Source organism: Aptenodytes forsteri, unplaced genomic scaffold (genome assembly GCF_000699145.1).
Source record: "Aptenodytes forsteri isolate BGI_AS27 unplaced genomic scaffold, ASM69914v1 Scaffold15, whole genome shotgun sequence".
NCBI classification, from domain to species: domain Eukaryota; kingdom Metazoa; phylum Chordata; class Aves; order Sphenisciformes; family Spheniscidae; genus Aptenodytes; species Aptenodytes forsteri.
The window spans coordinates 24,916,098-24,943,551 of record NW_008795129.1 but is presented as its reverse complement, the minus strand read 5'-3'; the positions used below and the strand labels follow the sequence as shown (position 1 = coordinate 24,943,551).

Sequence of the window (27,454 nt, the reverse complement as noted above, 5' to 3'; positions counted from 1 at the left end):
CCCCTCCCAGCTTCTTGTGCACCTCCAGCCTTCTCAGTCGGTAGAGCATGGGAAGCTGAAAAGTCCTTGATTTAGTGCAGCAACAACTAAAACATCGGTGTGTTATCAACATTGTTCTCACCCTAAATCCAAAACACAGCACTGTACCAGCTACTAGGAAGAAAATTAACTCTATCCCAGCCGAAACCAGGACAGATTTGGAATGAGTTATAAATCCATTTGGTTCGTATTACCCTTCATCTTAAATTTAAATCCCCTGTCCATACCACCTAATTCTTCTCTCAGCACCAGGCCGCATGTTCCTTGCCCCAGTGAAACACCGAGATGGCTGCAGCTGCAAAGAGCAGTCAGATGAAGGAGGGCTGAGGAAAAGAGCTGAACACGTTTCCCCATCGCTCCCTGAAGACATCCACCTTTGGGAATGAAGAGTTTGAGATGAAGCACCACAACTTCCAAAGATAGTGGGAGCTGGATGCTGGGGAGAAAGAAGGGGAATAGAGCTCCTGGGGAAACCTTCATGCACACAACCAATTTCTGCATCCTTCCTGTACAGACCCCCCCAATCCCATCTGCTCTAACGCACTGCATAAATAAGAAATATTTTACCCTCCAAGACTACCTGAAAACCAAAAGCCCCGCAAAACACACAAGTGAAATCCTACTACTCAAAGCCCAAAATCAATGTTGGGTGAATTTTATTTGTCTTTTGATCTGCAGGTTGAAATCACATTTATTAGTATTTAAGGAAAACTTAGAAAAAAATAAGACTTTTAGGAAAATCCCTAGTTCTAGATATTGATTTAAAAATAAGAGTAAAACATTAAGGGTTCTACAACTGTCAGTATGACCGAGACTGCTGCCAGCACTGGCTGAGGAGTCAGGCAGGGCACAGCTACCTATGATTTAGTGGCACAAACACCAGGCTGGGACCTAGAATATATTTTTTTCCCTAGGAATTGGCAGTTTGGAGCCCAGCCAGGCTGAATACTCAGTAAGCCTTCCCCCACATGTAGCATGCCAATGCCACAAAAGCAAGACGTGGCTCGGGTCCCACCAGTTTGCTCTCTGCTCCTGTTTCTCCCTGGAAATGAGAAGCCAATTTTCAAGCGGAGGGCACCTGTCCCGCAAACCCAAGTATGGACTGAAGGATTGTCCTGGCAGACTGAGAGGGAAGGAAAGAAGCAGCCTGAAGAGGCAGAGACCTGCTGATGGTGGAGGAGATGAGGAGCTGCAAAAGGAAAAATAGTTACAGGAGATTGCAGGGAGAAAGGAGAGAGATTTATGCTCTTGAAGTAAGGGAGTGAAGTAAGAGAAAATATGGGCCAGAAACTATACTGGTATGGCTGAACGAGGGAAAAGGAGCTTTTGAGTGCTAAAGAAAACAAATGGGCAGATGCTTGGGCAAACAGAGACTGAGTGGTGACCTAATTTAAGACAGAAAGGTGACGGATCCTCATGAGGGGTAGAGCCTGGTACCTACATTAACTTTTCCTCATGGCTCCACATGATGTTGGACCCCTTCTCTTGATTTTTCTCATTTCTACAACAGGGTTCATAATATTATTTATCTAGGGAAGAGGACTGGCATGAGCACAAGTTACCTCATGTTTGTAAAGTGCCTTGAAGATGAAAAACGCATCAGAACGACTAATTACAATCACTGTAATGAGGGATCACGTCTTCATGAAATCACAAAGCAGTTTCTACACTCTGCTACACAATTTTTGCAAATGGAAGGACCTGAATGTTTTTATCTACATTATGTATCTAATCTAGAATGATGATACAGAGCATATTTTTATTTCTAAACAAAAATTAACATGAGTTTAATAGCAAAGGCATATTTGCAGAAAATGGAGTACATTTTCACATACTAGGCTGAGTTAATTTTGACTCAGAAGAGCAATATACTACCAATTCATAGAAACTAAACTAATATTCAGTTGTTTGGTAAGTCAGCAAGTGAAACCTTTCAAAATCACTTAACCTTTCTTGATTTTGACTGCCACTTTCTTTTTAACTTCAGTCATCCATAACTTCTTCAGCACATTTTCATTTCAAAGAAAATGGCGTTACCATAATTTTGCTCCAGATTTAACCAGTCCCTCTCCAAACCCAAAGCACTTCTACTCTCTTTTCTGTTGTAAAAATATTTATAGAAGATCTCAGGCAAACAGCTTTGGAGCCGAAAAAGATTGGAAATAAATGGAAGCCTAAATAATTTTAGATTTGCATCGACACTGTAAACAAACTCATTCAGTTCTTCCACTGACTCCTGAATAAGCACAGACTTTGCGATGCGTTTCCAAAGCACGTCTGGCAACTAAAAGCACTGGCTCGGTACTAAGGCTGTATGCTATTTAATGCAAACTAATTACACCTGGCCGTCAAGAGGCAGGGGATTCTGGATGAGCGACGGGAGAGAGAAGAGGAGGAGAGGAGCCGAGGGGGCTGAAACACCGTATTGGTATTGCTCAGAGTGAGTGCCATCACACCACCGCAGCTTTGTAGCCCATGAGTCCCGTCGCGGGCTGTCACTGTCATCTATACTGCTGCAACGCCCAGGAGCACATCAAAACCAGACCTGCGCTGTTGAAGGCACTGCGTACATGTAAATGCCAGTAGGTAGCACAAATGATGACTTTGGCAGAATTAAATCTTTTTTGTGATTATTTTTTCCCCCCTTCCCATCGTTGTCAGTTGAGACTGTAAACACTCTGGAGCAGAGGCTGTGTTTCCGCTGCGCCTCCCTCAGCCTGATCAAACCCTTTAGATGATACTGAATACAAACATTAATAATGAGTTTTAGAAATGTTTCAGAGCCTAAAAAATGAATGCTCAAATTAATGATGATATAGATTTAGTTCCTCTCCAATATACATGCAGTAATAGCACAATCCTAGCATTCTTCCACTCTAATATCCATTTCCCTATCTGTAAGTGGAGATGAACAGGAAAAAAACAGGTATTATGAACAACATTTGTTTCCACCTTAAATTACTGGAATGACTTTAAAAATTCTTTAAAAGTTAGTTTACAAGTTATACTGGTCATATTTTGTCACATTATTTTTAATGGAACACTTTCAGGTATAGGTAAGAGATAAAACTACTCTTTTCCTATCATACTGCAAATACATGATACAAGTGTCTCACCATGGGAGAAGATTCTTTCAATTTTTGCCAGCCTCTAACCAGGCGCCTCTCCAGCCAAGGGATCTGTCTTAGAGAAAAGCACCTACTTTTTGTTGTTACTACCTCTTGAAAACCCTACTCCACTCCAACATCTCTATTTTGAAATCCAATTGTCCGGTTCAATCCTCCGAAGGAATACCAAGAACTTGTATTATAAGACTCAATTTGTAAAATGTCAAGTGCCCTGAACTCCAGAGGTCCACGAGTCCATTAACCACCCAGCTTTTCCCTGGGCTGTTTGCGCAGCTGGACCACCACACCTGCAATGTCCCCGAAAACAAAACGAAAGCTGGTAATTTTACCAACGTCGTAACTGAAGCAGCAACCATGTGTTTAAAATCCCCTGCACAACGCTCTGAAAGATTTCTCTGTTTACTACAGAGCAAATTTATTCAGGTGAGGACAGCATGGCTGTAGCAAAGGATCCTGATAAATGAAATCCCTGTTCTTGAAGGTCAATAACTCCCAATCTGCTGCCTCACAGACTTCTTGCCCTGGAAGGTTTCCCAGGCTTGCCTGGGACATGGCAGGTCTTCTGGAGGAATGAGCCATACAGGGAGCTACTACACAGGATTTGTACAAGGTACAACTCATTAATGCGAGAAACAATTTATCCGGAGAGTGTACCAGAGAGAGAGGTTGGCGACAGTGGAAGGAAAATGCTTCTTTTATACTGAAGGCGTAAGAAAAATGTGTATAGCCTAAATTTAGTTGTGTAGACACGAGCTGCAAATTGTTATGGGAAAGACTGTGAGGATGCAGAAGGAGATCTTTTTAGGGAAAACCTAGCAATTTAATTTACTTTTGAAGCTGGATTGCTTGTTGCCCTGAAAGAACTGCAGCATCCAATTTAGTTTTTGCGGTTCTTTAATAGCAGCAAAGGAAGATCTTAGGATATTTCTTAGCTCCTGCTGAGTTAACGGTCAGTAAAAATGAAATAGTCTAGGATAAGAATATTATCGTGCAATATTCTGATGTAAGAGGGACATTCCAAGCTGTTTAAATTTCAGATAGTGTTAATTAACCATCACGTAAGCTTAATATTTTAAATAAAATGTTAAAACACAGTATTTCTCTATTGCTAGTATTGCATTCAAGATATATATAGCCATGGTTGGAAACCATTTAAAACGACTTGCTATATTCATTTGAAACATGGTCAAACAACGTATCTTTCCTCTCTGAAGACTGTCTCCGTCCTTCACAGCTCTCAGGACGGGCTTACGATCTGACATGGGATACGAGCTGGACATGAACCTTGCGCTGATTTTTGGCAGACAGGTGAATTTCACCACTATCTTGTTAGATGGAAGAAAAAGCCATTTGATGCCATCCCATGAGCCAGAAAAAAGACATTTTAAGCCAAAGCATGGCATTTACTGTGTAGTTTCAAAAGTTTTGTGTTTTGTGGCTCCAGTAAAACAGTAAAAGTTTTTTTTTTTTTTGTGGCGGGGGGAGAGGGGGAAGGAAGGAGGAGCAGAAATAAATGAGCAGTGTGCATTTATTTACTTTTTTCTCCCCAGGACCAACGCTTTCAATTTATGAAGGAGCAGTGGAAAACATGTACTGATTTATAGACTGCGGCATCCACTGGCAAACTTGAAACACGTTGCTGTTTGTACATTTTACTGTGCAGGCATAAGAATGCTGCTGCTTCCTTTACGGCTCCAGAGACCACACAAGCGTGTTTAAAAATAATATCTTATCTTGTTGATGACACCGAGTATTTCTTGGCTTCAGTAGTTCATTGGCATTGACTAACATCAACTGCTCCACACAGGGAAAATTCCACCCCCTTCCCTTGTCACTTTATGACCGCCACTATTTTTCCTTCTCATCCTGAGATACTCTAACCTACCAATTTTCAGTAAAGTCCCTGGATTAAGGGCTTTGTTGGAAATTACAAAGCTTCAGCAAAACACAGAAAGAGCAAACACTTCAGAGCAGTTCAAAGGATAGGTTAGACTGCCGTGATAAGTGTGAGGATAAGGCTTTTAAGGGCAAAAGCCAAGAGAGATGGAGATGAGACTGGAAACTGCAACGCAGTAAAGAATAATAATCTAGGAGAGAAAACTATGCATATACTAGGGAAACTTGAAAGTAACAACATTTCATTTTGGAAACAAGGAGCTTAGAAGAGTAATGAAAAGTATTACTAATAAGGAATCAAATCCATAAAGTAGAACAGCAGCAAAATGCAGAAGTTGTATCTGAAAATGCTAATTTACCGAAGGTGAAAGGTACACTTCAGCTTTACAGAAGATTGGTTTAAGGACCAAAAGTCAAATGTAAGTAAAAAAGCAAGCTTCCTAAGAATAATACATTGAGAAATAGAAATCAAAATGAGGAATCTTAGATGGATCTCAAACTACAAATAACAGGGATATTCATGGTGAAGGTATTTTGTTGTCAGCCAAAATGAGATGCCCACACTCCTGCTTTCAGTGCAAGCCCGCACTCCGTGTTATTAAATTACAAATTTCTTAGGCATTTCTGGTCTAGAAGTGAGAGGTCCACTCCATTGCAGACTGTGTATGGAGGATTATATCTTCCTCGAAATTCGTCTCACCATGAATGCTAATATTTAGGGAATAAGCCTTATGGTTGGTCTTCACTTGAAAAGTACACTGTGCGTTCCTCTTGGGAAATTACTCCGCTAAGAGAAAGGGATCGTGATTTTTGAGAGGCTGAACTACACCATCCTTTAAAAAAAAAGCCAATGTTTTAAAACCAAGTGTCACGTTTTAGGAAATCCGTCTTCTACATAATGTTTCTAACCACGTCTGCCTCCCCACTCAAGTCCACTGCTTCCCATAAGGCAGGTTGGAGTGGAAGAGGCACAGTCTCGCAACAACTTTAAAACAAAACTCCTGGGCTTCTGTAAAAGCCTGGAAGTAGCTCTACAGCTGCCCAGGTTAAAATTACCTTCTTTTGACATCTCTTGTTAACTTTATGGGAAGAGAAAGCAAAGTAGCAGGATCAACCCCAAGTGAATTGCCAGGTAGAGACATAGCTGGGCAATTATAGTAAAAAAAAGACGAACTGGTTATTGTATCGGTACAGTCTTCTAAAAATGCACAGCAAATACTATTTCAGATGAGTTACTGATCAAGGAATGGCACAGTCAAAGTAGCTGCTGGACTACATCTGCAAACTGCATAGGTAAGTGTAAGCAGTTGATTTAACCTAATGTCAGAACATCCCAAATGAGAGGATTAACTTAATTCTACCGTGGAAACCTCAACTTTGAGCTTCCTGACATTTGAAAATTCAGGTAATATGCTCATATTCTCAGTGTATTTTTACTTTTTTTTCCTTTTCATTGAACAATACAAAGATTTATCACCAACTGGAGTGACCAGAAAATGAGAGAAGAAGTATCTGTAACTAGGAACGAGTGCTTTGAAAATGAATCATTTCCTCACAGACACAAAAAAATCACACAGGAGTCCTATGATTTGAGTTATGCAAAGGAATAGGAAAAAGTAATCACAGTGGTCCCTTCGATATCATTGTTCACCAAAAATTTTTAGAATAATGAAGATTCAGTTGTTTAATCTAACTGTGAGGGATAGGAAAAACACAGCATTTTCAGTGCTATTTGTTTTGAAAGCAGGCAGAGCCTTCTCTCATTTCTAGTTGTAAAATCTGAAAAAATTAAGAATGGTTATTCAGTCTAACAACGGTCTCTCAAGTGTGGGTGCCGTGCTGTGTGTAATGTGGCACAGGCTGAAAAGTAAGCAGCAGGTATTTTGCCTGCTGTTTATATAAACAGCTCATTAGGGCTATCGGCAGAAACAGGGGGGTACAACCTTAAGACAGGCTGTTTTCAATACAGATGTAAAGGACACTGCAGCTTTTAATTTATAGCTAAAATGCATTGGCCTGGTGCTCAGAAGAATAATTTCCACTGCCTGTGTACTAGCACCATAAAAGACTAACTGTGAAGCCATAAAGATGTAAAACAGCAAAATAAAAACATGCGACTTCTGGCTTTTCCTTTCCAGAGAGGAATGTAATATTAAAATATACTTTTAAATCAGCTATGACCCTAATTCTAATGAGGTTCTCCTTACCCGCTATTAAAGGGTTAGTAAAAGCTTTTTGGGCAGCAGAAGCGTGCTGTGGAAACCAATGCTATCCACTGCATAAGCACCAAGGCACCTACACAAGCCCCAGCCCCCCCCACCGTTTGTGTAGCCCGGCTCTATCACAGACTAGAATTACAATTTTTTTAGTGTCATTTATTAACAACTTCTCAATATTGCATTAAGATGAGGTATGAAATTTGACCTTTTAAGCAAAGTTTCTATCAAAATACTAATCTGATTCAGCTAAAAACTTACTTGGAAAACATGAGCTGGTTGGATAATATTCTAGTTCTACCAGAAAATGACATTTCTGTTTGCACTACATTTATGCAACAAAGATTGTTTTTAAAAACCCAAGTTTACATTTCTGAAATATTCTGACAGAGATCTCTACTTCTGTATTTAAACATTTTGTGCATGAAATATCCAAACACTGATACATCCCTACATCTCCCTGTACCAAGTTAAACCCCTTCACATCTCTGTGGACAGATAACACCAGCACTCTCCCCTTCCCACCATGCAATGCCAAATGCAAATTTATCTTGCAATAAAAGATGCAGTTGCAACGAAATATTCTCATCTGAGCATATTTCTGCCTTCTTACAATATGAACCACAGACATCCATTTTCTGAGGGAATTATTTTGTGTACACGAGGAAAAACAAGGGTAGCTGAAGGATTGCATTAGCTATTGCAATTGCCAGAAAAAGTAAGTCCCCAAATTACATGCATCAGTTTTTTATTTTCTCCATGGCATCATATGCACATATATTTACCCTTAACACAGCAGTTATAAATGTACCATTGATTTTTTTTTACTTTTTTTTTAAAGTATTATTAAGTGCTAGCTGGTGGACCGTTTACATGAAGTACTCCAAATAACTTGTAGCAAGTTTAAAGCTCCCTGAAGGTCACTTGATGCAAACTATGTTTTCATTCAACTTATGAGTTAGAGAGAAAGGCATTGAAACATATTTGCACTTTTTTCTTCCCTTCTTACCTTGCCCTTATCAAAGTAATGGATAATTTCTTGATATAGTTGATCTTTCAACTGTCCTTGAGTAGCAGCCTGGTATCCATCCCGCTGGGTAAGATGTGCTGCACATGCTTCTTCTGACCACTAAATCATACAAGAAAGAGGGGAAAAGTGAAAGCAAATCAAAAGTTATGAAATATGTCAGTAAAATTAGGCTAAATAAAATACACATTTTTTATTTAAAGAAGTGGTACCACAGGTAATGCACTAACAAAGATTTTTTTTGCAGTTGTGTACTTTGATTCCTTGCGCACAAGGACCATTTATTTGAATGCTGTAATTGGAGGCTAATTACATATATCAGCTGGAAGGAAGTTTCTTGAGGTGGCTTCCTCTCCTCAGTGAGTTTGATGAGACTGACCTTGGCCTGCTGATGGGTACAACCTGCTGGATGCATAACGAACACTAGCAGATTTATGTTGAGAGAAGCCCTGAAGCCAAGATACATCAATACTAATGTGAAGGACTTTAGGCACAGAAATAAATGGCGAAAATTCATAGAGAACATTGGAGGCACAGAAAAGCGCAACTAACTTTATACAGCCTGTCTGCAATTAGTAGCTCTTGCTCTTCCAGCAAATGCCTAACGGATGAGGAGCAAGGCACAGATATTAAACGGATTTCCTCCTAGACCTGAGAGGACCAAGCAATTCCCTACGCCTTTCTCCCTTGCACCTGCATATTCTGGTGTCCATTAAGGGACAGATGCAACTGAAACCTCTTCTTCACCTCCCTTCTCTCCTCCCACTAATATTCCCTGTGATCTACCTGGGGATGAGACAATACTGGAGCCTTTTCCCTAGACAGGATACTAATACTATATCCTACTCTTCCATAGCTATCTATTTTCGTTAGGCTAGCAGGAAATTAATATCTTAGAGACTCACAAACCTCTATCAAATCACATCACAAACCTCCATTAAATCAAACGAAACTTCTCATAGATTGAAAAAGACACAGGGACAGGTGCTCCAATAGGACTTCTTGCCTTAAGAAACCAAGTTCAAAAACTAAATTAATTAAAGAACTGTTCACTTTCTTCTCTGAAAATCAAAGTTACTATAGAAGGAGGACTGCCCACAGAAACAAAGTGATATAACTTCCGGAAAAGAAGAAATTCAACCAAAGATCAGCAACTCACAGGTTTATTCACAGAACTGCTGTTACATGATCCAGTTTTACCTCCTATATGTTGTTAAATTTCACCCAATTACTTCTTAATTTAGCCAAAATGTTTGTGTTTGGCTAAAGCAGACAACTTTGACAACTTTGTACTGCAAAGCTGTGTTTCTGAGCAACACAAACTTCATGGAGCCTGCAATGCAATGGCATTTTTTTCAGCATACTAAGAGCCATTATCTTCTGTTAGTTTTGAACATCTTAATTTTGACAAAATGCGTTAAAAATAAAACTAAAGTCTCTTTTCTTAAGTGCGCTTCATCAGCTTGCAGTGATCTGGTGAAAATGATGGTGTCTCTCTCTCTCCACAGAGACAGCCTTCTCGCAAATTTAAAGGTGAAATTCTCGAAAGCTCTCAGTCTTGACCTAAACATGATCCCATTAAAATCAGTGTGATGAAATATATGCCAATGATGAGTGTCATTGAAAATGCTGTCCTCAAGGTTTGACAGAAAAACTCAACTGCTTGAAGTTACACACACTACAATATTGCTGCTTCTCAAGCAATACTGAACTCCTCCATCCACTGCTAACTACTGGTAGTAACAGGATATTGTATTAGACAGATTGATACAGTTTTATAATAAAATAATTCCAAACTATAATGTAAATGTATTTATAAACAAATATCCGCTTAGCGATGAAAACCTGTGACAAATACTACCCTTACATTTGCCATCTTCAATCGATTTGCATTATAAGAAAAGAAAACTGGGTATTTCCTTCCAGTAAATTAAAGGAGTATATTAAGATACTCGTCTGGTCTCTGAAGACATTCTGTAAGAAAAAACAAAACTGGCTAAACTCTAATTGAAGGTCACATAAAGTATATTGACTAGCAAGTTCAAGCCATAACAGGTAAAAGTTTGAATGACATTTTATGGCACGGTTCATTCCATCATTTTTCCAGAAAATGCAGCACCTGTGGGAGGGAATGAATGCTTTATCTTGTCTAAAAAGTTCATTCATGTAAAGTGTGATGAGCAAGTATTACACAATTTGGCAGTCCTGTTTTATCTCCCTCATGGGAATAAAAAAGATCTTTATAGCCTCAGACTCAGCAAGTTACTCACTCGAACTTCTACCTACAGACAACTGACTGCACCAGCCTGTGTGACTGAAGGTGCCAGAGCATCTCCTCACATCTTCACCTCTCTGACATGACTCAGCACAGAAAATTTCATTACCAAGGAAGTGACTGCATCCAGCAGGCTGTGTCCAACAATTGCCCCTGCTTTTAATAATGAATAAAGCTATTGCTACAGTGCTTTCGCACTCCAGATGAATCTTACTGATGTTTTCTTGTGTAATAACCCTCTATTTATTTTAAAATACAGTAAATACATTTCAAAGTGTCTTAATTTAAATTGCACATGTACGCTCTGCATCATATTTAGTCTTATTATAGCTTGGATGCAGTCTACTCAGTTTTGAGGTACGAATAATTCTCAGTGCATCTGCTAGAAGCATTTCATTTAACACCTTCCACTTTTCAACTTTTCAACATAGGTATTTTACACTCACATTTTGCTTGGGATTGCTTAGATTAAATCAAAGATTGCTAAGAACAATTCGCTGCTTAGAGTGAGATAAATTTCAAACGGGGTACCATTAGCATAGCTTCTGTAATAATACCAAAGGCTTGCAATAATACAGAAGGTTGCAAGAATAAAGAAGGTTGCAATACACTCATTGTACTGCATTGTATTTCTCATTGGCATGAGAAATAGATCAAGGGGAAAATGCAGTTCTCAATTATTCTGTCCCTGACTCTCTGCCCCATATGACCATGCGCACTACCGTCCTCAAGGGGAGCATGAGATCCAGGTCTCCCTGAAGAGAGAAAGATTTCACTGTGGGTGGTGAGATGTGAGGAAGAAGAACGGGACTAAAGCAAATGCTCTAGAAAACACTAATTCTTATGAAATTTAGATTTTTACTTTTTCTATTGACTGCTTTTTAAAATTAAAACATAAAACTCCCTCCTACTAATTTAGTGATGACTAGGCTACATTAAACGTGATTTCCTGAGACAAGTGTCCGCTGTTAAGTGCAGCATCCTTCCATATGGTAACGCCAGGAACATGGTTGGCACACGCTGCCACATTTGTGACATAATCATGGAAATAAGCTGCATGTTAGAGACAACACCATCTATCCAGAAAGTTTTCAGTGAGATTAATGCTTATGAAATATAGCTTCAGTACATTTCTGACTGACACTATCTAAAGTTAAAAACTCAAATGCTTTATTTACGTGCACCTTGTATAGATAAAATTTTATGTATGTTGCAGGTTACACCAAAACATTCCTTGAAGAACAGCAATATGGTTATGTCTCTTTAAATGTGCTATAAACTGTGTAACACTGCATTAAAATTACATGTACCTTTTAAAGGCATGAGCTTGGAAAGAAGACTATTTGAATCTTTAATTTTTCAAAATCAAAACTGAATCTACAGATACCCAAGAGCACTTGAGGACAGTCTCCAGCACTTCCTTGTATCGCCTGTGCAAAAACAATTCTGTGGAGAGCTGATTTACTAAAATATGTGTTTAGATGCTTCCACACATTACATAATTTTGATATTTAAAAGAAATTTAAATTACAGCTTTGCAATTTATAACTTGTGGTCTTGACTTGACCATGCCTCCATTCATTTCAGATCAAGATGAGTAAAGCATGCTCTGACATACACTAATGGCAGAGGGCTGATTTCTTGCATGTATGAATTACATGTGCAAAAGATAAAACTGACATAAGAAGTAGCACACAGTTGTTAACCAAAGTGCAGATGTTCTAAGACTGACAAACTATTGGTTACTGCTAAGATGATTTTCAAAACTTGCAGTGTATTTTGGTGTTTACCTTAAGAAGCTTTGCATGCAGAAGTAACGTGTAGGCAGCTTCCGTATAGTTATCACATTCTTTGTGCAGGTCACACAGTTTGTACAAATACCTGTAAGAAATAAAAACAATGGTTCTTAAAAAAGGTTGGTTCTTAAATGTTACTAAATAATTTCTTTTGAAGATTACAACGGTTCAACTCTATCTTCAAACAACTAAATGTATGTGGGATTATTTAAAGCTCGTATTTCTGTGTGCGGACACCTTTAGGACCATTTGCATTTCCGTTGTGTTTTTTTTCCAAATAAAAATAAATGACTTGTGATGCATAATGAATCCTATACAGATTTTGTGCAAGAGATATTGCTCTAACTGTTCAGCTATGGAGACAGATATATAAGTATTCTTCCTTAACTTCAATATCATCACACCTCTGGAAGGGACTTCTCTTAATTTGTTTGTTGGTTTTTTTAATGACAGTTTAAAAAAAAAACCAAAACCAAACACCTATTAAAATTGTATTTTGAAAAAGCCAGTGAAAATACAGAACTTTCATATTCATTATGATACATAAGTTTGTTAACAGAAATAGGAGAGAATTTGGGTGGGGGGGTTGACAGTGAGAGACAGTTTGTGATGCTGAATAGGGCAGACCTCCGACTCATAACTTTACGTGTTTGTCCACAGTTATCAATCCTATCTTTTGCTAGATTTTATTTTCTTTTTGCAAATTAATAAAGCAATAATTAAACCCATTTAAACAACAGGAAGCGAGTTCGCAAGTGAAAATTCTTCCAAAAAGGTAACAAGCATCTGAGAATGAATTCATGAATAATATTTAGATACCTAAAATAGCAGTAAAAGCACAAGCTTCATCATTTTAGCACAACAGCCTAGCCAATTTTAAACCAAAGTACAAATAGAGGACTAGGAACCTTGAGGTTTACAAAAAGCACAACAACATACTACCATTTTTACTTTGTGTGAAAATAGATTTTGAAAGGTTCCTAAAAGCTTTAAATTTAAAATAAGTATCAGTCATGATATTATTTAATAGCCCTTTTAACCTCAAGTCACATATTTTGTACCTCGCCCGGAAGTAGAATTATTTCTTTGCTCCGTTTTCTTTTGACTTACTTATTTTTTACATGTGACAACACTCCCGAGTATTTCAGTGTTCATCATAATATAACTGAGTTATATTGGGAGTTGGAGAAGGGGGACAGAAAAAATCTCATTAATTTCTAATGCTCACTGTTCTCAGTGAAGAGAAGTTTTTGAATGTACTTAAGATTCAGTAAAGGTATGTTTTTTCATTACTTCTTTCCCTCCAGCCCCCAAGTGACTGCTTAATATGAACTTAATTTTATCCAATTACACAACAGTAAGTCAAGCAGAGTTTGTCACTGGTCATGTTTACAAACCTTATGTACATTTCTTCTCTCTCAATCTCCTTGTAGAAATTCTGAAAAACAACAACATTTTGTTACGAAGTCATTGATTTCACAGTCTGAAATGTATACAGAACATGCTCTAAATTAGAAATTCATAATTGCATAACATCAGCCTGCAAACTGCAAAATGAAATTTGCCTCTAGTGTTAGAACACAAGTTATTTAAACTTATAAAGTCTAATGCTGTGATGGTTCATGCTGTAGCATATCAGGGCTTATGCCTCATTGCAAAGGTTAAGAATTTGCAAGAATAGTACTGCTAGAAATTTGCTTCTGGCATTTGCAAGTCACACATCATTAACCATTTTCAGTTGAAATTTTGTAACATACAAAACCGTAATTTTTAAGCAACAGTTGTTCTATGAATTTAAAACGCCAAACCTTAGTTTGGCAATACGTCATCTGCCCTTGAATTCTAATAGTTTCTTTGGAAAGAAAAAGTTAGATTAGTGTTATTTATCTGGTTTCATATGCCACACATTATCATCACTCTCTTCAGAAATGTCTGAATACCTCCAGTCCTGAGATAAACTAGTTAACACTAGAAATATTGTAAATGCAAGAAAGGATAAATTGGGTGAGATATTAAAGGCATTTCTGAACTTAATTTAAAGTTTGCCTTCAGAAGTTAAAATATATTTAAGAAAACAAAACACAAAGAAATTTCTCCTTCACTGAATTACAATATATTTCAATGCTAAATTAAACCAGTCTGAGTCGTCACTAATAGATGCACAAGCCCAGATGCATAAGCCCAATACAAAAGTGTTCCCTTCAAAGAGAAGGGAATCTAGAATCAAGATAGAATCTACATACCGGAGTTGGAAATGACGGATTATTCAGTGGATACACCATTTTAGTTGACATAACTGCTCACTGGTTTTGAGTTCAACTCAAAAGACAAACTGAACCACATGAAAAAAATCTGCTGGTTTTTCTTGTATTTTGTTTGTTTTTTTAAAGTAGAAGAGACTTCTGAGTTTGGGGGACCAATAACATAAAACCATTTTATCCTAATATTGCTGCCAGCTGCTCTCCTCTTCTGATGCAGCTCAAGAAGCAACATCAAATCAACCATAACTGGAAGAGGCTTGGGCAGCAGGTTGACACCGACACACATTACATTTACTACAGCTCCATCTTCCCCAAAAGCAGTCCCTGCTCCTGCCCTATCTTTGGGTGCAAGTTCCCACATCCCCCTTATGGTGCACTGGCCCATGCATGTGTGCTGTGCTGGCTTAAATGCATATCAAACCCCTGACTTAACTATAGTCAATACAGGCAAACTTAATCCTGTGAAAGTCTCTGCATCATTGAAGTCCCAATTAAGAACTCTTTGAGATCTCAAGTGGGAACTGTGTTGAGTATCAGCCCTGGGTCGGATTTTTGCAAAGGCATAAATTTCACTTCAGGTGCATGGAGACTGATGAAAAGACTGTGTTGGCCCTGGAGGGCAAATGGGACTTTAAAATCAAGCTAAGGTTTTAAATCACGCCTACTGAAAATGAAGGAAAGTTCTGCCCTGTGATGCTTTCCTGCATTTCCTGCAGACTTCAGCGGCAGGGTTGTGTGTGGATATCTCACGGTGATTTAACTTGACAGCAGTAAATCGCCAACAAAATTTATCTGCAAATACTTGAAAAATTCAGATGACAAAAATCAGCATCAGGAGATGCTGTTAGAGACACTAGAGAGAACAAAACCAACCCCCAAGTGCGCCATCGGTCCCCCTGTGGTTGGTATGGCAAGAATTACTAGGAGAAGACTCAAGAGTATTATGCTGAAGGGAAGGAGAAATAAATCCACCTTTCTAAGGAAATTTTCCCAGTTTTATAAATTGTTGTCATGGTTTAGAGCGTATGGTGTATGTGATTTTTTTATTTCCTGTCTTGTTTGGTGTAAACTGGCTGGCTTTTCTAACTCAAATTCTGCTCAGGAGGACGCTATGACTTTTCTGTGGGCAGCCTAACGGCACTTGCTAGATCAACAGCCGGTGACAACTCTCCAAGTTCCTCCTCTTTTCCCATTTCTTAAACATTCTGATGCTTTTTGATGTGCAGAGAGAGGAAAAACAAACTAAAAATAAAATCCCAATTTCTGATTTGATGTCTCTATCTTCTCTCCCATTCTAATGGGCAGCGTTTCATTTATAGTTTATGCGATAGTGCGGCATAAAGGCTGCACTGCACGAGCTGAGGACGTTTGCATTACTTGCAAGTGCTAAAGCTACAGACTATTTACTCAGATCTTTCCAAACCAGCCTGAATGAAATCTATCAGCTATATCACATAAATGATAAACACTGTCTGTGCCCCACATATTTAAGCAAAATAAAAGCTTTGACAATGATATAGTGATGAAAGCTCTGAATCCTTAGTGGCTAAGTTTAATTGAGTCCTATAGTGATGAAAGCTCTGAATCCTTAGTGGCTAAGTTTAATACTGAGTCCTATTGGAAGTACTACGTTTGGGGGTCTCTAAAATTTATTTTGACATTTTTCCATATGCGCTGATTTTGTGCTAGCAAAATCTCATACTCTAATGTTTCCACCAAAGAGCATGATGTGCGTGCTATGGGGACAACTTCTACTGCTTCCAACTCTAGCCTAAATGGACAAAAGTTTGTAGTATAGAGTAGATACTCCAGAATTTCTGGAACTAAGAGGAGGAAATCTCACATCAGTGAGGAAAACAACCCGAGCTTTTTCTGCTGTGAATGAAATAGTAACACTCAAATTTCTTCAAAAATTTTGAATACAGAAGCTGAGCAGTAAGCAGAATACAAATGGGATTGCAAATGCATGAAAATTTCGGTAGTAAACTGCATGTTACTCCAACATTCTGTATGTCAAAGTGTTTTTCTGCATAAGTTGTTCATACATCAATTGTAAATGTCAATGAACAGCCCTCAAAGATCAGGCCCTGATACATTTCTCCTTAAATCTTTCCTTAGAATCAATTAAAGAATAACCCATGTTTTCATAGATTCACCTTCATTAAAAAAGGAAAAAAACCCAAAAGTATTTCAAACTTTCATGAGAATCCCAACATGTACTCTGTTTTACACAAATCTTTTGTTAAAGGTGTAAAATTAAGAATGTGGTAGTCATTTCAGGCTGATGACTTCTCTTTGCTTACCAGCACGTTGACAGTACAGCTCATGCGGTTCTCCTTGTTCTCATCATGCATTATGGTCCTGTAGTCCAACAACCTCTCCATTAAGCGGACAACATTTCACAAAAAGTGTTTTTCTGCATAAGTTGTTCATACATCAATTGTAAATGTCAATGAACAGCCCTCAAAGATCAGGCCCTGATACATTTCTCCTTAAATCTTTCCTTAGAATCAATTAAAGAATAACCCATGTTTTCATAGATTCACCTTCATTAAAAAAGGAAAAAAACCCAAAAGTATTTCAAACTTTCATGAGAATCCCAACATGTACTCTGTTTTACACAAATCTTTTGTTAAAGGTGTAAAATTAAGAATGTGGTAGTCATTTCAGGCTGATGACTTCTCTTTGCTTACCAGCACGTTGACAGTACAGCTCATGCGGTTCTCCTTGTTCTCATCATGCATTATGGTCCTGTAGTCCAACAACCTCTCCATTAAGCGGACAACAAGTTTCACAAAAGTTTCTCCAGTCTTAGCAAGGTATTTGTGTTTTCTGCAGTGCTCCAAGAGACTGAAAAACCAATTATATTCGCCTTGTTAATCACATGCAGAAAAAGCCTTGACTCAGGTGCAATTTTAAATATTGTGCATCATTAACAGATTTTAATTATTTCTGGGCTACAAAGTTCATTGTAGTCTAATTGCTCTCTCTCATGACTTTACTGCGACATAAATCTCGCCGCTGATCAACACTTACATTTTGTCAAATAACACTTTGTACTGTTCATCTCCTCTGCCTCCTTCCACTTCATGATCCAGTTTTGTGATGATCTCATTTTCAAACTATAATTAAACAAAGCAAGCGTAAATAATCAGATGGCAAATATTTCACTTTATTACTGTAGCCTCAATGGTTCACAGATTGGTTGGGTATCTTGGTGAGATGTCTAGCCACTATTTTAAAGCTTGATTGACTTTAAGAGTTTGCAGTCTCGTATTAGACTATCCACGATGATCTGCTGCCCTACAAGGACTTTTTTTGTTGAAAAAATCATTGGTCATGTCGTTAAATGAAGTGTAAATATTTACATAATGAAAAACTAAATAAGGAGATTAATGACAAGAATGAAGGCGGGGAAAAAGAAGACACAAAGCCGGGGACAGAATGTCCCCTGAAATAATGGTAATAGCAACAAAAGTAAAATACAAAAATGTTGAAAGCTCTATGAAAGAGGATATATAACACCTAAGGCTGGATAACTCAGCTGGATGCACACCCTAGCATCACTAACATCCCTTTTTAGCGTACAGCAGAAGAGCAGCAGAGCCCGGGTGAGAAGAGAGCCTGTGGCAGGGGAATGGAATCCCATTAGTCAGAGTGGGAGTTTATTGACAGAACAGTTGTCTTCAAGTTTTTTCACTGTCACTTGCTTAAGCAGTCCCTAACTATTCTGAGGAGAAGCAAAGGGCCACCTGTACAAGAACAAAGCGTACTAACATTTTGTAAATGTCAAGAGACGTACTTTGCATCTGCAGTTAATACTAATGGCATATAATGTACGAATGAAAAAAGAATGGACTGTCTGTAGCTTAATGTACTTCCAAGAACGCACTTCCACAACCTCCAGGCTCAGCAGCAGCCTACGGACCCACTCTTGCGCCTCTGTTTGAGCTACAAGCTTTCCTTCCCAGTGCTACACTTCCCCACTTCTAAGATGTACCAGTAACATAACGGCATTTCTTATTCTTTACAAATTATTTCCACCGATCAAAACATCTATTTCAGCGACAACACTATTAGCTCCTCTGTTACAGCCACCAAACGCTGCCCAATCAGCAGAGAGGCTCTCTGTAACCAGAGAAGGCAGGCTTTTGCTGAAAGCCTGTAAGCAAAATTAGACTTTTCTTTCACCAGGAACAACCACAAGGAGGCAACAAGGACAACCTCAAAGAGCGTTGCAGTAGAGGTCATGTGCTAAAGGTGTAGCTGGTATCTATGCTGAAAGGCTGTCCTGGTTTCAGCAGGGATAGAGTTAATTTCCTTCCTAGTAGCTGGTACAGTGCTGTGTTTTGGATTTAGGGTGAGAACAATGTCTCTCCCCTCTCCCCCATCCCACCGGGGGGGAGTGAGCCGCGTGGCGTGGTGCTTAGTTGCCGGCTTAAACCACGAAGCAAAATTAGACTTTTCTTTCACCAGGAACAACCACAAGGAGGCAACAAGGACAACCTCAAAGAGCGTTGCAGTAGAGGTCATGTGCTAAAGGTGTAGCTGGTATCTATGCTGAAAGGCAAAAAACAAAATCTATGTACCAGGAGAAAAAAAATCCCTGCAGAGAGCCCTGACAGCCCAGCAGCCTCTGCCAAGGGCAGATAATGGGCACCCAGGCAATGGGACCGTCATCCCAGAGCATCCCAGATGCCACGGCAGAGGGGGTGAGCTCGGCCGTGGTCTCGCCTGCAGTGTGCCAGGCAGGCTGAACCATGAGTGGTGCTGCGTGTGGCCACCCCACTGGTGCTGCTGCCCTGGCCGTAGCACCACCGCTCAGCAGTGACCAGGGGGCAGGGAGGACAACAGGGGACAGGTATTTTCTACATGGTCAGTCCCATGGAGAAGCTGAGGAAGACAAGGTGTTATCTCCAGCCAGCAGCAGGGCTCAGATTGGTTTAGCTAGGAAGAGAAACTGGATTTTTTTAGTCCACGCTGTGAAATTCTGCTGGCATATTTATTTCAGCGAGGAGTGTGAGATCACCCTTGCCAATGGACTTATGTCATGATGAAATTCTGATGATAAGAAAGTGCTTTTCACCACCTTAATTTATATCACTTTGAGGAGGCGTAGTAGCTATGTCCACCACCGATCTCTTTCTGCCAACATACGCTGCATTTTCAGCTCTGCCCACACAGTCCGACCTCGGCCAACAGAGGTTATCATAACGCCTCTACCAAGTACCAAACAGACAAGCCCTTAGTTCTGCCACAATCCTTTTCTCCTGAAGTAACTGCTTGCACGCGGCAAGGTAAACCTGGGCAGAACAAGAGAAAAGCCTGCAGCAAGTAAGGGCGAGGAGAAACAACTTGGCCACCCCACAGCTGGAGGCACCTGCCTGCTCTCCTGGAAGGTTCTCTTCTGCTGAAGCCCACAACAGTTGTGAACATACACATGCCGGCCAAGTTGAACCCGAGCAGGAAACGTGGCCATGGACTGTAGAGAAATTCCTGCTTTGCTAAGAAAAATCCTTTTTAGGGAGAGATACACATTGGTATGAAGGAATTGCTTGATAAATTGTGACAATACCAAAATACTCCTCTTAATTAGGACTACTCAATCTCTGAGTATCTTAACAGGCTCAACAGCAGTAATGAAAAAACCCAGAGTCAGATCCAGGACACTGTTTTTGTCTCCTTTTCCAAGTCTCCATGTTCTTCTCAGCATTAACTGCAGTAATGTTCACATCATTTCTTACCTACGTATGCAACCCCAGACTTTTTGTCCTCTGCATTTGAGGTGGGAAATTTATTTTTACGCACTACCTGGCAGCCCACCAGAATTCTCTTACAAACAGAGAAAAAAAATCTCTGCCCCGAGCTCAGTGACTACAAGCTATCATGACAAATAATGGCAGAAAGAGTCCTGCTCACCTACTGCTCAGTGCAAATTCAGGATACAGTCTAACAACATGCACAAGTCAATCGAACTGTGAGCTGTCAGGAAACCTGAACTACAGATTGTATCACGCACACAGTGATAGAATCAACAAAGTACCCAAACAACAGATATTCCATCTTAAAACAATTTTTATTATTATGCGTCACTGTTTTAAAGATGAAAACCCCAAACCTTGGATTAAAACATTTCAAAGGTGTTCTTCTGTACCCCAAATGATCCACAAAATCACAGAAACACTGGCTGGAAGAGACCTCGAAGGTCATTTAATCCAACCTCCTAGGTGATGCGGGATTATTGCCAACACTAGATCAGGCCAACTGTGACTTGCTTAGCCAAGTATTGAACATCTCCATTGATGGATGATTACATAGCCTCTCTGGGTAACCTGTTCCACTCTCTCACTACTTTCCTTGTAAAGAAATGAATGAAAAGTGAAGGGAAATAAGGGTTTTAATACAATGAATCCATTATTCAAAAAATGACAGGAAAATGAGAAAAGGAAGAATAATGCAATCCACCCCCTCTAAGAAGCAAACATAAGCTGGAACACGTTCCCATAGTACAAGGACATGTCAAGTAAAATACTGAGGCAACACAATGACGAAACAGAGAAGTCACAAAATTCATGTTCTCTAATGAGGCCAGAAAGAAATTGACTTTCTATACCAATGTGAAAAATGACACTTGCTGCCAGCGTGAGCCCTTAAGGTGATATATTTTTTAGCAAGAGATTACTCACACGAAGAAGAGCAATTACATTTGTCATACAGGATCTTCAGTGTCTTCCTGATATCAATTTTACTTAAATTTCTGTAAATCTAGGCTTTGCTGGGCCATCTCCCTAATGGCCCTCTTGGGTTGAACAGAGCTAGACTTGTGGCATTTCTGGCGTTTTAAGGACTATTAACAATATCTTTGCTCTTCAATCACTCTTGATACTTCTCAAGGAATCAATATGATGCAGATGTCAGATCATGCAAGCCAGATGGCTAAACGTTATTTAACACAGTTAAAATTCCTTCTGCGGTCTTTCCACAGAAGAAGGTTTCATCAACACAAGTTGAGGTTTATAGAGCTATCGCCTTCCACAATGGAAGTAAGAACATGGCCCTGGAGTCGCGCAAGCTAATGGCTCTGGGACACCACATCTGGCATCTGTTGATAAAGTCTCAATTTTTCCTTTTCTTTTTTTAAACGCATAAAATAGCACAAAGTAGGCCTGCAATTATTGTGATGGAATTTACTCTCAAGTGGAGAAGCGCCAAATTTTCAATGTTTACATTACAGCCAGTGACACTTGCTGAGGCTCCTTCTGGAGGCTAAGGGGGTATATCTGGCACCATCAATGAGTTAGATTCATATCTTTCTGTTGACAGTGAAAGCTTGAAGGGTGATGTTAGGAAGATTACAGGAAATTATTATCAGCTTTTCCTTGCAGCTGATCAAGATCTCAAGCTTCTCTTTAGGATGTGTATTTGAACTTGAGCAAAGAGTATATCCACTACTTCATCTGTCTGTTACAATCTCCCATCTGGAGAAAATAAATCAATGTAAGCTATCTAGCGTCTTCAAGTGTCAGCTCAACTAATCGCTTTTGGTTTTAGGTTTACCTAAAGTGTGGTCAGGCTACATTTGTAGCACTGACTGACAATTTAATCTAGCTGTAGATGAGGAAGACTTTCAATCCTCCAAGCTGCTATAAATTTGTTTTGATATGGGATAATAATGAATTTGACATACAAAATTCAAGTGACAGGTAACACCACTAGAAATTAGTCCTAATGCAGAAATAGCACACAAGCACTGTAAAACTTTGTTCAAAGGCTGCTAGGAAAGTTGGTGGTAATTCCCAACAGTTTCATCTGTTCCCTTTCCTATTTCCCACAGCATTCTGTTCGGCAAACAGATACGGCAGCCATTTAATAGCAGGTGATTTTGGAGGTCTCTAGACTTACTGCATTACCTTTCTGCCTTGCTGTTCAGGTGAGGGAGGAATACCGATGTTCTCCAAAAAGCCAGAAAACAAGAAAAACTTACACGTTTACATTTCAACCGTAAATAACTAAAAATATTACTTATTGAAATTAATCCTTTGCAGGGGATGACTTATTTGAATTTGCACATTCAGTGGGATTACAGAGGAGAATCTGCAGCATCACAGAAACTTGGACAAGTCATTAACTTGTGTTCTGTCTGCAAATCTATAGCACAGGGAAAGGGAGGTTAACACAGGGCTCAGAAGTGGTAAAAAGGCTTAATAAGGAATTATAGGTTCTAAAAGTCGAGAGAGAGTCAGATAAACTAGGTACTTCTTATTAAGGAGAATTACATAAATTTGAAATTCATTGATAACCAACAAGAAATTACACTGCAAATAAAAAAGTATGACCATCTTGATAATACTGAGATTTATTGTTAAATGTTAGAAATGAATCAAAAGGGTTTCCTCTTTATTTCTTCTGATCTTTACTCATTTAATTCTCTTCACAACAGAACGCTAGCTAGAAGTACTTTAGCTGCACCCATGGTTTTATTTTAGTAATCATATGCATTATGCATTCATTTATTATGCATTTCTATATGATTTTGCATTATGCATTCATAGCTTACGCATTTCTATATCATTTTTCTATCGTTTCAGCTATGGTTCCATTATGCTAAGTGTCATTCCAATTTGCAGAAAACAGGACAGATGTGTTTTTGCATTTTTGGGGCTCTTTCCTCAGATCATTACTTTTACACAACTCCTTACTCTAACAGGGTAAGAACACATGCTGGAGTTTGTATACTTATACCACTGATGCTAACACCACCAGACGCTGATGATTCTCCTTAGTAATGCTGTTCAGCCTGAAAACTAGACATATGGGACTTCTAATTTCTTCTTGCTCATTACTGCAGAGTGGGGGGTACACCTCTCAGATTTTACTTTGAAGGACAAAGGTCCTTCCTTCCTTCCTACTTGATGAGAAATGTAATTATGTTGGGGAAGACAAGCTGGGGTAGTGCTTCTGACTCAACCCCTTACCTTATTTTGTTAATAGGGTTTTTTGGCTCTTAAAGTAAGTTACTTCTACTAATTAATTTGTACCAGATTAGTTAAAAGAAATCATATTATGATGCAGTGCCACGAGATAGGGAGAACCTGCCCAACATCTCCCCCTGCCTCCTCCTGCTTCCTCCATGCTCTGTTTCGTACCAGTTCCTGCACTGGCACCTATCTATGAATGGGTTCAACTCAAAATAAGCAGAACATTACATCAGCAATAACACAGGTCCAGAAAAGGTAATTTAAAGTTTTGGGTAGGCAAACAAACAGGAGTGCTCATAGGAAATGGAACCAGAGCAAGTGACAGCTGGAAGGAACAGGCAGCAAAATCAGGAGGTTGGGGCTTTTTATGCTCCAAATTCCACATTTCAGCTGAATGATTGTTTCATGATGAACTTTCTCTCCTGCTGTCACCACGGGATCCATCACGCTTACCTGACCAGGCCTTGAACAATCAAACCAATTCTCTTTCATCACTCTTGTTGCTCTGACATATTCCCTTTGATCTGGAGGGTTCACTAGTAAAACAGGCAAAGGGAAAAAAGCAGAGTAGAGAAGGAGGCATTTTCTTCTATAGGGAAGCTTCAGTCCCACACAGACCTTAGTATCAGATTCATGCTTTGAGGTAGAGGCTACTCTGAAGTCTTATATAGGCTTCAAAGCATCTTAAGAGGGAGAGGACAAAAATGGGCTACTCCAGCTTTTAATTCAGTCGGCCTTTAATTCAGTTCTGTAAAAACCAGAGGAATTTATCTTCTGTTTTTTCTCAGGGCCATGTATACTGGAAGAACAAAAATTCCCATTATGTCTGTTACTAGTTTTACCAGGCAAACCAATTCATACTGAAATTAAAACCGCCATCGGGAAAGCTGTCTGTTTATAACACAAGCGATCACAGCATAGAAGTTCTGCAAAAAATTTAAATTCCTCCTCCACAAAACATGAGGTTTATACATCTGCTGGAGAAATGGAGCCAATCTAAACCCTTGCTGATGTGACTAATAAGGTTAGATAATTGGATTTCTGGCAGATTAGTTTAACAGCAGCCAATCATTCAATGTTGAAATTCTTTTTGAAAGCAATGCTGGACAATGATAATTGGTAGTTGCATATAGACGACATAACGCAGTACATTACACCGACACATTAAGTATGAAAGCTTGCCTAGGTATTGGTAATACTTAAATTATTTCATATCTATTTCTATCACTTAAACACAAAAGAGACAAAAAAAGATGAGCCAGGAAGCTACAGGCCAGGCAGGCCCACTTCAGTTCCTGAGGCAACCATAGAGCAAGCCCTTGTGGAAGCTATTTCCAGGTACATGAAGGGCGAGAAGGTGACTGGGAAAAGCCAATACAGATTTACCAAGGGTAAATCACATCTGACCAGCCTGACTGCCTTCTGTGATGAAACTATCTCCTCAGTGGATGAAGAGCTGTGGTTGTCACGATCTTAGCAATGTGTTTGATACAGTCTCTCAAAACATATTTGTTGACAAGTTGGTAAGATATGGACTGGACAGAGAGACTACAAGGTGGGTGGAAAAGTGGCTAAATTGCTGATCTCAACGGGTGGTGGTTTAATGACTTTGACAGTCTGAAAGACAGCCAACAAGGAATTGTGTAATATTTAAGGAAGAGAAACTTAAAGTCCTGAAACAGGGATGGCATAGTTGCAAGCAGTCGTACAAGATGGTCTGCTGGAAAGGACTTGGTGAACAGCAAGCTGAACATGAAGAAGCAGTGTACCCCTTCAGTGGAAGAAAAATGTGTCCTTGATTGCACCAACAAGAGTACAGCTAGAGGATCAACAGGATTATTCCACTTGTTGGGCCATGGCTGGAATATTGCGTCCAGCTTTGGTTTCCCCAGCTCAAGAGAGACATTGACAAATTGGGGATGGTCTAATGGAGGCCACCAAGATGAGCAGAGTGTTGGGAACCTGGCCCGAAGAATGGTTGAAAGAATTGGGTTTGTTCTGCCTAGAGAAAAGCAGACTCAAGCCTTCCAACACCTAAAAGGTGGTAATAGAGGAGATGTAGTTACTCTGTTTACAAGGGTGCACAGTGACAACACGAGCAGCAACAGGCACAAGTTGGTTGAGGGAAATTCCATCTGGATATAAGAAGAAAAGTCTTAAATGTTGGAATAGGTCACCCAGAGAAGTGGTGAAACCTCCCTCACTGGAAATATTCAATACTGAGCTTCAGATGGCCCCAGCAAACCCAATCTAAGGCCCAGTTTGGACCAGATGACTTCCAGAGGTCCCATCCAACCTAGACTTTTCTATAATTCTCTGCTTTTTACAAGCTGTGATCTTCATTCCCCAAAGACCAATCTGAGATACTCAGCAAACTATATAACTACATTATCTGCAAAACTGTAAATGGACAGATTGATTATCCCGTTAGACATAACTGTTCACTCCAAATGCACTGAAAAAAGGTTTACTGCCTCTGCACCTGTCATATCAATGCTGTGTCCATAAAGAAAGAAGCTATACTGACGTAAGAAATATATGTCGAGTACTTACAATCCAAGACATCTCTGACTTAAGCATGAGGCATTTTTCTTCTCAAAAGGCAAAAAGAATTTGTGTGAAATATTTAAGACGTTCATTTATTAAAATCACCCAACTATTCCACACAAAGCCACTTTCCTTCTGTCAAGAAAATATAGGGCCATAAATTTAGCTATAAAGTTACCCTCGGATTTTTCATGATCCATATAATTGTACAAATAAAAAATGACAAGCAACAAAAGAGAGCATCTGACAGGAAACTGTTTAAATGGCATCCCAGCGAGCATTTCAATCTTTACAGTATCATTGGAGTCAAACATAAGAAAGAATGATTATGCAGTAATTGGATGGATCCAAAATACAGTTCACAACCTTTCCACACACCATCCAGCACAAAACAAATCAAAGAAATAAAGCTGAGGCCATTTCCCTTGCTTAAATCTCTCCACGCAGATATTCATTTACTCTGGCTACAGATTTATTAAGAGCTGGTTATGAATTATAGTTCACAAAAAAGTATGGAAAAGGATAAGATTTTTCATCCAAGAAAGAAAACTGCCAATATAAAAGGAAAAAAGTAAACAACACACATCAAACTTTATTGCAAAATTCAGAAGGTCATATCCTGAACTGACAGAAATTTCACAGTGTAAAGGAGCTACATTGGCTTATACCATAACACTACCTGGCCTAACTAGTCTTTACTCAAGCCGTAAGGCAAAGCTTCAAGGAAAAGAAGGTCAAATGAATGATGTCAGGAAACTTTCTTTCACTCCACTTGTCTCTCAAAAGTTGATGCTATCAGGGTAAGATTGCATGCGCTTATTCAAGGACTTCCCTCAGCATGTTAAAATAAAATAGAATAAAAATGCTACATTAGTATTTTAGATTTTGCAGTGCCTACATAACATGAAGAAACACTGACACTGACTGGATAGCTTTTTTTCCTCTTCAAAATCCATAAAATGGTAGAGAGTATCAAAATTATAAGGTACTAGAGATGATAAATTCTTACAGGTTATGGTTTCTTTTGCCACATTATCAGGCTTCCTTTATGTCGAATTTCACTCAGAAGCAGACTTGTTTCCTGAGTCACAGTGAAAATTTAAGACATCTGTCTTTGCTCTCCTTTTATAGCTGTCGTAGTTTAACCGGGCAGGCAGTTAAACACCACGCAGCCGTTTGCTCACTCCCCCACAGCGGGATGGGGGAGAGAATCGGAAAAAAGCTAAAAGTCATGGGCTGAGATAAAGACAATTTAATAGGACAGAAAATGAAGGGAAAATAATAATAATGA

At 39.2% G+C, this 27,454-nt stretch overlaps 1 protein-coding gene across 1 annotated transcript in view; it reads right to left on the bottom strand.

Annotated features, from left to right (window-relative positions):
• DOCK1 (dedicator of cytokinesis 1) overlaps positions 1 to 27,454 on the bottom strand; it is a 307,079-nt gene that overhangs the window by 50,946 nt on the left and 228,679 nt on the right. Inside the window, 5 exon segments of the mRNA XM_009278124.2 lie at positions 8,289 to 8,408; positions 12,372 to 12,462; positions 13,775 to 13,815; positions 17,332 to 17,488; positions 17,675 to 17,760. Coding sequence (XP_009276399.1) covers positions 8,289 to 8,408; positions 12,372 to 12,462; positions 13,775 to 13,815; positions 17,332 to 17,488; positions 17,675 to 17,760 — 495 coding nt within the window.